This window comes from Salminus brasiliensis, chromosome 14 (genome assembly GCF_030463535.1).
Source record: "Salminus brasiliensis chromosome 14, fSalBra1.hap2, whole genome shotgun sequence".
In the NCBI taxonomy this organism is placed as follows: domain Eukaryota; kingdom Metazoa; phylum Chordata; class Actinopteri; order Characiformes; family Bryconidae; genus Salminus; species Salminus brasiliensis.
Genome location: NC_132891.1, coordinates 575,313 through 590,312, shown reverse-complemented (window position 1 = coordinate 590,312; position 15,000 = coordinate 575,313). Strand labels below are relative to the sequence as shown.

The 15,000-nt window shown below is 46.8% G+C and overlaps 1 protein-coding gene across 1 annotated transcript in view; it reads right to left on the bottom strand.

The window, feature by feature from the left end:
• LOC140577113 (ankyrin repeat and SAM domain-containing protein 1A-like) overlaps positions 1–15,000 on the bottom strand; it is a 35,325-nt gene that overhangs the window by 10,368 nt on the left and 9,957 nt on the right. The window contains 3 exon segments of the mRNA XM_072696944.1: positions 3,409–3,521; positions 9,629–9,695; positions 12,885–12,938. Of these exon segments, the coding sequence (XP_072553045.1) occupies positions 3,409–3,521; positions 9,629–9,695; positions 12,885–12,938 (234 nt within the window).

Genomic DNA, 15,000 nt, shown 5'->3' with positions numbered 1-15,000 from the left:
CTCCACCTTAAATGAGGTGCCAGAATGTATTCCCTACGTCAGGTGGAGCGGACTGTTCGCTGGTGATAATTAATCAATGCAGTTAGCATTATGCTAAATGATGGTGTAAAGGTCTCATTAGCTCCAGTGGAAGGCTAAGGCTGATGTCTGTGTACACAAGGTCACACCAACAGAAGCTTCAGCCTCACGCTCATTACTCTTGCACTGCAGGTGGGCGGGGCTCAGCCCCACCTCCGAGCGAGCCGGGGGGAGTCATTTTAAACGCAGCCAGACCCTCGCCGGGCCAGATGAGCGCTTCATCCCCAAACATCAATCTACATTAGCACTCAGGATAAACACACAGCACGGCTAATAGGTCTCATTAAGGTTGATGGGCTGATTCACCTTCTGCTGGACCACCCTTCTGCTCAGAACCCCCACCCTGGATTTATCAGACCCACCAGAACCTCAAAGCCTACCTCCACCATGTTTGGAAGCTGTACTTTAGCCTGGCTAGCTCTCACTGTGGGCTGATCTGCTTCTAAACGATGCTCTATTACGCCACCAAGAGGAGATTCAGACAATACATATAATAGCTGCTAGCCACAGTATCTGCTACAGGTGCTCCACCTTAAACGCTGCAGCTAATACAGCAGCAGTAGCCGCAGGCCTGACAGTAACTGCTGCTCCATTTAAGGTGGAACAGAGAATTAGAAAAAGCTTCAGCCTCCGTTCAGCCGCAGCTCCTCTTTACCGCGAGTCGACAGGTGAATTTAGACTCAGAGGAGTGCGGAGGCGAGGCGAGGCTGTGTGTACGGTTCGTAACCCCACAGCTGCAGAGTGGATCATTCATTCATGCTACATCTAATATACATCAAGAGCGAGCGCTGCGAGTGGCGGAGGCTCCGGCGCGGGAGAAGCAGCCTCGTTAAAATGTAGAGCAGAATCAAAGCGGAGGGCCGAGATCACACAACCTAATGAGGAGAGCCGCTGCGGAGCCGAGCAGATATCAGAGCAAGTACAGGACGGAGAACATCTGTCTGCTACATCTGAGACGCTCAGGGTAACACCTCCCAAAATACCATCCCATAATAAGTGAGTCACATAAACCAGTGACCAGCATCTTTTTTTTATTCTTATAATTTTAGTTTACTCACTCGATTTTTTGTAACCTTTTTAAATTAATAATTACTGTAACATTTTAATTTTTAAACATTTTGTAAAACATTTGTTATCTCTTTTTTATTTATATAAGGTGTTATTGTGTTTTATATTAATTTATCTGTGTTTTAGTTTGATAAGTTAATATATATATTTTAATAGAATATTTTCCTCTCTTAATAATTTAATACTGGTTGATTTTCTTGAAAAAAATGGTTTATTTAAAATGATTAAATATTAAATTTCCCCCTTTCAACTCGTTTATTGTGCATTTGTACACATGCGCCCTGTACACCTGCGCATGCGTATTACACACCTGCCCATTATACACCTGTGCATGCGTATTATACACCTGCACATTATACACCTGTGCATGCGTATTACACACCTGCACATTATACACCTGCGCATGCGTATTATACACCTGCACATTATACACCTGTGCATGCGTATTACACACCTGCACATTATACACCTGCGCATGCGTATTACACACCTGCACATTATACACCTGCCCATGCGTATTACACACCTGCCCATTATATACCTGCGCATGCGTATTACACACCTGCACATTATACACCTGCGCATGCGTATTACACACCTGCACATTATACACCTGTGCATGCGTATTATACACCTGCACATTATACACCTGCGCATGCGTATTACACACCTGCACATGCGCCCTGTACACCTGCACATTATACACCTGCGCATGCGTATTACACACCTGCACATGCGCCCTGTACACCTGCACATTATACACCTGTGCATGCGTATTATACACCTGCCCATTATACACCTGTGCATGCATATTATACACCTGCACATTATATACCTGCGCATGCGTATTATACACCTTCCCATTATACACCTGCCCATGCGTATTACACACCTGCACATTATATACCTGCGCATGCGTATTACACACCTGCACATGCGCCCTGTACACCTGCACATTATACACCTGTGCATGCGTATTATACACCTGCCCATTATACACCTGTGCATGCGTATTATACACCTGCACATTATACACCTGTGCATGCGTATTACACACCTGCACATTATACACCTGCGCATGCGTATTATACACCTGCACATTATACACCTGTGCATGCGTATTACACACCTGCACATTATACACCTGCGCATGCGTATTACACACCTGCACATTATACACCTGCCCATGCGTATTACACACCTGCCCATTATATACCTGCGCATGCGTATTACACACCTGCACATTATACACCTGCGCATGCGTATTACACACCTGCACATTATACACCTGTGCATGCGTATTATACACCTGCACATTATACACCTGCGCATGCGTATTACACACCTGCACATGCGCCCTGTACACCTGCACATTATACACCTGCGCATGCGTATTACACACCTGCACATGCGCCCTGTACACCTGCACATTATACACCTGTGCATGCGTATTATACACCTGCCCATTATACACCTGTGCATGCGTATTATACACCTTCCCATTATACACCTGCCCATGCGTATTACACACCTGCACATTATATACCTGCGCATGCGTATTACACACCTGCACATGCGCCCTGTACACCTGCACATTATACACCTGTGCATGCGTATTATACACCTGCCCATTATACACCTGTGCATGCATATTATACACCTGCACATTATATACCTGCGCATGCGTATTATACACCTGCCCATTATACACCTGCGCATGCGTATTATACACCTGCCCATTATACACCTGTGCATGCGTATTATACACCTGCCCATTATACACCTGTGCATGCGTATTATACACCTTCCCATTATACACCTGCCCATGCGTATTACACACCTGCACATTATATACCTGCGCATGCGTATTACACACCTGCACATGCGCCCTGTACACCTGCACATTATACACCTGTGCATGCGTATTATACACCTGCCCATTATACACCTGTGCATGCATATTATACACCTGCACATTATATACCTGTGCATGCGTATTATAAACCTGCACATTATATACCTGTGCATGCGTATTATACACCTGCCCATTATACACCTGCCCATGCGTATTATACACCTGCACATTATACACCTGCCCATGCGTATTACACACCTGCACATTATACACCTGCGCATGCGCATTACGCACCTGCGCATGAGTCCTGTACACCTGTGCATGCATTAGTACAGTGCTTGGATCACATACTGATCTACTGAAATACTGATCAGCTCTCTGCACGTGTGTGTTGGTCAGTCACTCACCATGAAGCGCAGGTCGTCGAAGCCGTTCAGCAGCAGCTTGCTCTCGTACTGCGGCAGACCCACATGCTCCAGCCAGTCACCCACCGGTTGGTCCAGGAGCCGGCTGACCCCACCTGCTGACAGAGGAAAACGCTTCAGCAGGGAAAAACCCCGCAGTCGGTAACATCGACACCCTGAGGACGACATGTGGCACTGCCACATCATCCTCGGCCAGCAGTGCCGGGAGCATAAGCACCAGGAGGGCAGGGGAGACAGTGTCCCGGTCGAGAGAGGGGCACAGCGCGGCCCGAGATGCACACAAGAAAAAAACTGGTCAAGTATGGGTCGGGGGTTACAGGGGAGGTTCTGGGTTTGATGGTCAGATGGTCATTGGTGTCAGAAAGTGTCCAAGAGCAGGAAAAGCGGAGCAGGGCGTCATCACACACTCGGGTTTTAGCGTTTGTTAAGTCTGGGGGGGGGGTCAGGGTTCACTCGTGGTTCTTGGAGATCAGGCGTTCCAGTCCAGTTTGGCTCAGTTATCAGTTTCAGATTAAGGCAAGACTAGTCCATCCAAGAGATCCGGTCCAAATGCTCAGACACATCTATTCAAGTTGCACCAGAAAAGGTTAAGCAGTCTACAAAAGTTCCTCCTAGAAAAGTCCAGGTTGGTGCTGGACTCGGCACAGTGCTGCAGGCCAGAGGTTTACAGTTCCACACAGCGGAATCAGGAACAGCTCCTCTACACAGCGGAATCAGGAACAGCTCCTCTACAGAATCCGTGTTTCCGGAAGAGGAAGCTTGCAGATCCTCGTTATTTCGGCTTTCTACTGCAGGATCGAGCAGGTTATCGGTTCCACAGTCCGTTCAGAACACGGCAAACCTCCGCCGGAGCCACACGGCAGCCTGCAAAAACCCGCCTGCTCAAAATCAAGACGTCGGCTTCTTCCTGAAAGAGCAAGCTTGCAGATCCACGCTCCCGCGCGCTCAAATCGACCGCGTTCCTTAATGAGAAGAGGCCTCAGCGGACGAACAAACGAGGAAATAAACAACAGCGAGCTGGAGGTGGGTCTCTCCCGAGCCTGCGGAGCTTTTTTGAGAAACCAGAGAACAGGTCAGGAGGCCAACAACAAGACCCACGTCACCCCCCCTCTCAAAGTCCTGCAGGCGAATCAGAGCAGCCGTCTGCGCAGATCCCAGCGAACGAAGGCCACGCACCCCGAGCAGCAATTTACATCCGGTTTATAGCAGCTAATTAAATGCTGATTATACGACATAAAAGCCAGCAGCCTCTCAGAGTCGCGCCAGATAAGCGCGAGCTTCTTAACAGCATCCTGGAAACTCTGAAACCTAATGGGCTGCCAGTCCTCCTCATCCTAAGTGCGCGCCGACAGGATCCTGATTCAGTCTCTGCTGGGAGCTTAAAGTAGCTCGGCTTGCATGACTTGCATTTGCCAAATTTGCTCAGCACTGCTCATGATCAAAAGGTGCCTAAGCTGCTTGATAACACAGCGACCAGCGAAGAGAGCTGGGACGGTTCCCACGGCTCGGCACGGCTGCTATCTGGCACTGGGGTGCAGCACCAATTACACAGGCCTTTTGTCAAACCCTGTTACAATCAAAGTTGATAACTCGGCTGCGGAAAGCATAAACACCAGCTCACCTCCAGCCTCCTCTGATCAGGGTTAGAAACTCCCTGAGCGGGGGACCAACCCGGCACTAACTTAGTTTTCGTCTCCCATCGGATCGCAAGGCTTCAGCTCCGGGGGGTGGGGATGGGGGGTTTTGGGGGGGGGACTCTAGAAATTCAGAGAAAAGTCAGCACACTGGAACAAGCGAATCCCACCCTCTGATCCAGGCTTTGCGGTGCAGTTACTCCGAGCAGGAGGTGATTGGGAGAAGCGTCTCCTTCTGAATTTGAGCTAAACTTAATCTCTATTCCGGACCACCGCTCCAGCCTCCGTCACAGCGTTCAGCGAGCAGCAGCCGTCACCATGTGTAATCCCGAGGATGCCAAAGCTGCCGTGCTCCGGTCAATTCCGCTCTGCAGCCTTCTGCTCCGTCTCCTTCCCCGGCGCTCTCATTCGCCCATCCTCCGCTGCCTCTCTCCTCCCTCTCCCTCCCTGTCCCCTCCCTCCCTCCCTCCCTCCCTCTTTCCCCTTCAGAGGAACCGCAGGGCTGGTGTTCATTGTCTCAGGAATCAAGCTATCGTTCCACTCAACAAATCCTGACGCTCTGCCTTTTTATACCCCCTCCCCACCTCCCTCTCCCTCTCCCCACCTCCCTCTCCCTCTCGTACTTATCCTGTAAGCATGGAGAGGTCGGGACTCTGTGGACAGATCTCTACATGATCTCAGGAATAAACAGCCACCGCTGTCACAGTCAACAGAACCGCCGTGGGGGTTTCTATCATCACTGACAATCTATAGAAGAGCATACACACACACACACACACACACACACCCCCCTACAGGCTGATTACTATGCTGCAGGGCAAACCAATTCATCCCCCAACACACACACACACACACACACACACACACACACATTAATATTTCAGTACCCTTCTCCAAACACACCACTGCAAACCACAGCAGAAGCTGCCGAAGTGTTGCAGCAGGACTGCCAAACTTCACACAAACACCAACCAGGGTTTAACAGAGGAAAGCGGCTCGTTTCAGTAACGACACGCCGGGTTTGGGCGGACAGCTGGAGTTCAGAGGTGTGACCGCTAGTGAGTGTTAAACTCCGAAACAACTGTAATTAATAACCTGACACCAAACGTTAATCAGTTCGTTTTCACACCGACTTCCACAACTGCCCAGCTTATAAATCCCAGAAACCCTCACTGCAAACCTCTCAGTGAGCGCCAACTCCAGCAGACCAGATAAATACTGCTCATTATCATATTTACCTCAAAACAAACATCAACTGCAATTAAACTAAACCAAAGACTGGACTCGTCACCATAACTACTTATTAAGACAATGAACTGTCCCAGAAATGACTGTGATAAACGATATTACTGCCACTTTAAGACTTGATCATAATAATAATAATAATAATAATCATAATACAAAAGCGTAATAATGCAGTTACAGCCTTTTAAAGAACAGTGAACTGATGACAATCAAGACTATTCAGACGTAAAATAAAAATATTATAAATAAATAATTAAAACACGAATAAAATAAAAACAGAGCTGGCGTATCGGCCCGTTCACACTGATGACCCTAACCCTTCCCACACTGGAGCTGGAATCTGGACTCACTCTTCCAAACAAGAGAACAGAACCACTGGATAAAGTATATGCAATATCCGGATCAATAACGTAATTATCGAGACAGGCCTACAAAAGACTGCATTAGCCCACCCTAGAAGTACCCACCCTAGAACCCACAGGTACGGAGATGACAGAACACGGCAACACACTGTTAACATCGCCGTCCAGAGCAGCAGGGGGACAAGACAGACCCTCGGAGACGAGAGCATGTCTCCAACTAGAGCGCCTTAAGGAAACCGGAAATGAGGTCATAGGCATTGGGTGTCTGTGGGACGGAGGGAAGAAGGGCTCTTTGGCTGGGTCGAGGCAGAGGGAACAAATCAAAACTGGGTCAAAAGCCCAGTAGAATCAGACAGAACTCAGAACTGAACTGAAGCTGAGAGCAGGTGACCTCCATCCAGACTCATTAGGATGAAAGCAATAGCGCACGGTGGAGGGATGCTTCGTGCGGACCACTCGCGGTCCTCCACTGGAGTGGTATTGATCCAGCTGTAGCAAATGCAAAGTCATCGTCTGGTTAAAGGCCATTTACAGCAGACGTGGTAACCCAGCAGAGCGTTCCTACGCTAATCAGTGCAGACGTTTACACTGGCTGTGTGCAGCGGGCGGCAGCGCTAATGTGCGTCCCGTGTAAGAAGGGCAGTCTGCAGGCAGTCTGCGGTGTGATGCTACACAAAAGTCATGGAGTTTGGTACAATGAGGGGGAAAAAAACAACAACCGTCTAGAACACACCCAACAGAGACCCCACTGCCATCATCTCGTATCTGCCAGATATGGAGACAGACCTAGAAGGACTGAAAATGCTCCATCTCTGATCACCAACCTAATATCAAGTATATTCAAGCTCAATGATCATCATTGGCAGACTTACAGTCCTTTCCTCCAGCCGGGCTGCCTTAGTAAGACCTTCCCTCACAGTCTATTACTGCAGCTGCTAACACACCAGTTCCCCCACTAACCAAGGTCATCCATCACCAGGGCGAAACGTCTCAGCATGCATTGATTTAACTCTCCAGGGTCTCCCTGTCCTTCATCACGTCAGATCACACAGCTCCAACTCATTCTCTGCTTAAAGCCACAGACTGGACAGGCCCGCTCCAAAAGAGTTCCATCACAATACCGATACACTGCACTGATACAGCGGGGTTCTGTAATCCTGCAATCAGAACCTCTCGGTGGTTCAGAGAGTAAATACTGAGCTCTGAGACGGTGAGCAGCTCTAAATACTCTCAGTCTGATAAACTAGACCCTCCTGATCAGGCTGGGGTTGATCACCTCCCCTCACTGGGTTCAGCTCTACTGCAGCTCTACTGCTTCTGGAAGCTGAAACACCAGAAACACCTAAAGCTGATCTGTTCAGTAGAGGAGTTCACTCAGCATCACAGCCCCAAACACACCAACAGTTTACCTGGTCTGATCTTCACCAGGGTTCCTGTGTGTATCCAGGGCTACTGTGTGTATCCAGGGCTCCTGTGGTATCCAGGGTTCCTGTGTGTATCCAGGGTTCCTGTGTGTATCCAGGGTTCCTGTGTGTATCCAGGGTTCCTGTGTGTATCCAGGGTTCCTGTGTGTATCCAGGGTTCCTGTGGTATCCAGGGTTCCTGTGTGTATCCAGGGTTCCTGTGGTATCCAGGGTTCCTGTGGGTATCCAGGGTTCCTGTGGGTATCCAGGGTTCCTGTGGGTATCCGGGACTTCTGTGGGTATCCCGGACTTCTGTGGGTATCCGGGACTTCGGTGTGTATCCAGGGCTAGTGTGTGTACCCAGGAGTCCTGTGGGTATCCAGGAGTTATGTGGTCATCCAGGGTTTCTGTATCTGAATGTGAAGTACTGATCTGGAGGTTCTGCCATCCTGCATGTTTGTAAACATTCAGATTTGGACTCGAGCGGTTTATGATCCTCTGGTCTCTGCCAGCCTTTAGATATTCACTCATCTCACTCATTTCATAGAGAAGCTACAGCCATACAGACCCAACACGCCTAAAGGGAACCAGCAGCTCTGTCAGGAGACTGAAGCTAAAGACTGTGTACTGTAACGTCAGGCAGTGTGAACAATAACCGTGTCAGAGAATATCCATTACACTGAACACCCTGCCTGCTTAATAAAACCGAGGCATCCTTATTACAACAGGGCTGGTGATTAAAGCCAGCCTGGCAGTGCTGAGATCTTTATTAGCTCATTTGAAGTGATGGAAAGTTCCCAGAGTTCAGGATTAGCAAAAGCGGAGTTCTGTTTTTATTAGGTTTAAATGATCACATTAGAGAGCACACTGAGTACTAACGACCCCATCAGCTCACAGCGGAGAAGTCAGAACGGATGTCTGGAGGTTTCTTTAAAGCAATGAATGCTTCACCAGAGAAATGCAGCGGAGAAACGGCTTTTCCTGATGGTTAATTACACTGATTCTTAAAGAAGTTAAACAACATCATTCTTACAGTTCTGTTTCTGAGGAATGTCAAACAATCCCCACTTACAGGTCCGGGGGGTGGAGGGGTGTTTGGGGGATAACGCATATAAAGCTGGTTCAAACTAGTAGAGAATTCGAGAAGCCGATCTGCACCAAGAGCCCTTCCAGCTTCAAGTCCGGCTCGGCTCGACCCACCATCCTTCAAGATCCACGGAAGACGAGCGTCCAGACTTTTTACTGTCCTGCACCGAAGTGGAGGAACGAACTTCCCCTGGGTGTCCGAACAGCACTGAGTCCAACGCTCGCTGTCCTCAAACCCAGACTGAAGACCCTCCTCTTCTGAGAGGACTTGGGTGAAGAGTAGAGTATTATGGTCTCCATATTGACTTGTGTTTAGTAGAGTCTAAGATTAGAGGATCTGGATTTTAGTCTATTTAAACTAGCTGAGCTTCTTCTTCAGTAAACAGCGAAGCTCTTCTGTAAGAACTCTGGAGAAGAGCGTCTGATAAACGCTGTAAATGTAAATGTAATAAGAATTAGCAGCAGAACCTACCTGAAGTGCTCTCCTGGTCTTTGGAGAAGTCAATGCCAGCCCCAATTAACGTCATGATCTTCTCAATCTGAAAGAGCGAGACGGAAAAAGGCTGTTGAGGAAGAACCCAGAGGAAAATACACTGAAGGTGAGCTCTGGAAGCTTTCTAATGAAGCAAGGGTTAGCAAGCTGGTCATGGCCACTTCTCAAGTTCCTGAATCCAGACTGGACAGAGAGAGAACAGAGAGGAGGCCATGATTTATCTGACTGTTTGAATTCGGAAAACATCGGCAGGAAACCTATCCATCAGCACGAGGCAGAGGCGGAGGGACAGTGACGGAGCGCTGGGAGAGAGAGGTTTTTTCATTGTTGCGACACTGATCTACAAAACCCTTTACTCACAGACAGCCATGCCAAACGCACAAACACACTGTATGGACAAAAGTACTATGACACCCCACAGGCACTGGTCTCCCTTTACCAGCAGCTCTACCAGCAGCAGCAGCAGGTCTGGAGCTCTGCTGCAGTTACTGAGTCAGTTGGAGGCTTTTCTGCACTCTGCTCTGAGCTCAGCACTCGGCCCTGACCCCGCTCTGTAACTTTACGTGGTCTGACAGACACTCGGTGGCTGAGCTGCTCTCTGTGAGCTGTTCCTCCTAAACTCTTCCACTGTTCAATAATAACACCACTCACAGCTGATGGAGGAAGATCTAGGAGGGAGGAGATTTCACCAGCTGACTTGTTGTAGTTGGTGCAGCGGTGTCTCCTATTACATACAGAACCACGCTGGAGTTCAGTGAGCTCTTCAGAACCTCCAGTTCTTTCACTGATGTGTGGAGGAAAGACAGACTGCAGGACTAGAAGCTGGATTTGAGACACCTGTAGCTGTATGGGTCTGAATCAGACACCTGAATTCAGTGATTAAGAGGGGCGTCCCAATACTTTTGTCCATATAGAGTAGAAATCTCAACAATATCCACCATCAGAATTAATTTAATTAATTGTCTGTGTTGTTACGGACTAACCAGCAGAACCACTGCCAGCTCCCAACCCAGTTCTTAACCTGGAACAGCAGCTGGAGCCCCGAACCTGCAGGACCCTCCAACTGTCTGTCTGTCTCCTCCTGCTAATGGACAGGATGGAGACCAGGTTCTACCATCCAGATCAAGTCAAAGTACACATCTGTGGGACTCTTTCAGACAGCAGCATTAATGTGGCCTGAAGCTGGACCACATTTGGAATTTACTAGTGGCCCACATACCCCTTAAAATGACGGCCCAGAAGTGGACCAGATGTGGTTCCTGGACCCATGTATATATTTTTTATACCTTTGATTTACATCTACTTTATGAAAATAGAAGTCTTTATACATTAATAAACAGCACCATTCAGCACAATAACAAACAAAAACAATAAATACTAATTCTTACATTACTGTGAAGTATTTAATACTCTACCCTCACACTAGTGGTTGAGTGGTGGGTCGGTTCTGATGGTGTTGGTTTAACAGCAGATTCAGGTTCAGGCCATGGTAATGTTGCATGGTAATCATGCTTGCTTTGCTCACTAGGGGTTCGGGAGTGGATCTACGTACAGTTCTCAAAATCACTACACAGACACATTATGACTTGACCAGCAGTGGTCAGGAACCTTCCTCCTGCCTGGGAAGGACAGAGCTCTGGGTTTTGGGGAAAAGTGGAAGGTAATTTGAGATGCGAGGGAGAAAAGCACTGATGTGGTCAAACTGCAGAGACATAAAATACGATTCCCTGAAACTTCCTGTAAAAGAGGAAACTCCCAAAACACTCTCTGTCCCAATCAGGATCATCAAGAACCAGCCAGAATCAAGATTACTTCAAATGATCCATTAAAAAAAGGAAACCGAAGCGGCTGAGTGGTGATTTCTCCTGATTTAGCCGATCATCTACAGTACCTCTCATCACCGGATATCTCCCCATTCTCTCTGCTGAGTGAAGGTCAGTGTGACGGCTCTCTGACCTGTTCCTCCTAAACTCTTCCACTGTTCAATAACAATACCACTCACAGCTGATGGAGGAAGAGCGGGCAGTGGTGCTCAGCGGTTAGAGCGCCGGGCTGTCGATAACAGGGTTGTGGGTTCGATTCCCGGGCTCTGCACGCTGCCACTGTTGGGCCCTTGAGCAAGACCCTTTACCCTCTCTGCTCCCCGGGCGCTGGAGTTGGCTGCCCACCGCTCTGGGTGTGTGTGTGTGTGCTCACTGCCTCTAGTTCACTAGTGTGTGTGTGTGTTATCCCCCAGATGGGGTAAATGCAGAGGACACGTTTCGCAGTGTACACTGTACAGTGACAAATACGTGCACCTTTACCTTTTAAGATCTAGGAGGGAGGAGATTTCACCAGCTGACTTGTAGTTGGTGGTGCAGCGGTGTCTCCTATTACATACAGAACCACGCTGGAGTTCAGTGAGCTCTTCAGAACCTCCTGTTCTTTCACTGATGTGTGGAGGAAAGACAGACTGCAGGGCTAGAGGCTGGAGTTTATACAGCTGTGGCTGAATGAGACTGAATCAGACACCTGAATTCAGTGATTAAGAGGTGCGTCCCAATACTTTTGTCCACAAAGTGTAGCAACAATATCCACCATCCGCCAGACAGAAGAGAGGGGATGCTCCCCTGAGCACACCTCAGGATCTCTGTGTGTAGAAGTCTGAAGTACTCGACGAGACACCGTTATTAACGCCGTTCTGTAGTCAGACGCCATTACATCACCGCCCGACTGGACCGGACCCGTTACATAACGGACGACGATGAAGATCAGGCTTCAAACCCCAGTTTATTGGAGCGTGACTCTCTACCACCCCTAATTAGTCCTGAAAGAAACTCTGTGAACCTGCAGAAGCTACGAGTTCCTGGGACAGACCAGACTGAGGTACGGGACTGCAGCGGCTGGGCGGGGGGTGGTGGTGCTGTGGGGATAACAGGAGACTGAAAGACTGGAGAGAGGAAAGCTTAAGTTGCTTAGCTAAGCGAAAACAGAAGCACAGAAGCACAACCACCAGCTGGCGGCTCTACTCCGAAAGGGCAAAGACAAGATGAGGCAGCAGAAACCGAAAAGTACCGACACCCGTTTAAGGACGTTCCAGGTCTGAGACAAAAATAAAAACACCAACAGTCCTCGAACACGCCGAGCTCAACCAAAACCCTCCACCCAGACATGCTCATAAAGCCATACAGCCCCACAACACAGGCAGGAGGAAGCGCACGGCGGAGGAGGCAGGCGGTTTAACAAGGAGTCTTACACTGTGAGAAGATTTGGGTCTCCGGGGAGCGATGGAGATACGGGTCTGTCTCTGCTGGGAGAAAATCGACTTTTAAAACAGATCCCTATCAGAACTTTCATCTGTAAAAAAATAAAAAAGCTAAGCCAGGGTTACGGACAGTGCAGCTCAGAAGCTCTGTGGACACCTTACTTACCTTCACTTACTTACTACATACCTCTAAATACCTTAATTACCCCCAACCCCACACCTGGTCCTCACCTTAAAATCAAACCCATGACTTAAACCCAACCGTCAGCCTGCTCCTAAACCCAGCCCTGGTTCTGATCCAAACCCTACTCAACCAGTTTCACCTCATAAAATAAAAAGAGCAGTTCCATGAAGAACCTCTGACTTAGAACCTAGAGCCTCCTCCAGGAACTCCAACATTCCTTGACGCTCGTATAGAGGAACCTCAACAGTGAGTCACACAGAGCCACATATAAACACCTGATGAAGACTATTAGATGTTCCTGAACACAGAGGAGTCTGATATTGATGATCCGTCACTTCAAACAGGACCACAGTGAGAACTCCACGGCCGAGCTGATCCAACACTTGATCTTTTTATCCTGAGATTTCACAAATAATCTAACGATGAAGACCTGGTCAATCAGACAGAGCGCCAAACAGAGAGGAATCAGAGCTCCGGCTACACCCAATTAACACCTACAGCCCGTCTGGAGCTCCAGACAGAGACAAGTCTGCGTCTCTTTGAAGCCTTCATTTCTCCCTAGAGTTAATCCCAGACACACGAATATGGATTTAAAAGAAACAGAGATCCAGAAATAGAGAGAGAGAGGGGGGGGGCAGAGGGAGAGTTAGAGAGATCTGAGGGTCGAGTTTTGATAATACAGTGGTTCTGTTAGGAGAATAAAGACAGTCTGTCTGGAAATTACTGAAACACCACCTACAGCACTGACTCACTTACACACACTCTCCTACTGCCCTACAACCAACACCAACATCCAGTATGAAGCTCTGATATCATTAATATCCAGTATGAAGCTCTAATATCATTAATATCCAGTATGAAGTTCTAATAACATTAATATCCAGTATGAAGTTCTAATAACATTAATATCCAGAATGAAGTTCTAATAACATAAATATCCAGTATGAAGCTCTAATATCATTAATATCCAGTATGAAGCTCTAATATCATTAATATCCAGTATGAAGCTCTAATAACATTAATATCCAGTATGAAGTTCTAATAACATTAATATCCAGAATGAAGTTCTAATAACATTAATATCCAGAATGAAGTTCTAATAACATTAATATCCAGTATGAAGCTCTAATAACATTAATATCCAGTATGAAGTTCTAATATCATTAATATCCAGTATGAAGCTCTAATAACATAAATATCCAGTATGAAGCTCTAATAACATTAATATCCAGTATGAAGTTCTAATAACATTAATATCCAGAATGAAGTTCTAATATCATTAATATCCAGTATGAAGTTCTAATAACATTAATATCCAGTATGAAGCTCTAATAGCATTAATATCCAGTATGAAGTTCTAATAACATTAATATCCAGTATGAAGTTCTATCATTAATATCCAGTATGAAGCTCTAATAACATTAATATCCAGTATGAAGCTCTAATAACATTAATATCCAGTATGAAGCTCTAATAACATTAATATCCAGTATGAAGTTCTAATAACATTAATATCCAGTATGAAGCTCTAATAACATTAATATCCAGTATGAAGTTCTATCATTAATATCCAGTATGAAGCTCTAATAACATTAATATCCAGTATGAAGCTCTAATAACATTAATATCCAGTATGAAGCTCTAATAACATTAATATCCAGTATGAAGTTCTAATATCATTAATATCCAGAATGAAGTTCTAATAACATTAATATCCAGTATGAAGCTCTAATAACATTAATATCCAGTATGAAGTTCTAATATCATTAATATCCAGTATGAAGCTCTAATAACATAAATATCCAGTATGAAGCTCTAATAACATTAATATCCAGTATGAAGCTCTAATAACATTAATATCCAGTATGAAGTTCTAATATCATTAATATCCAGTATGAAGCTCTAATAACATAAATATCCAGT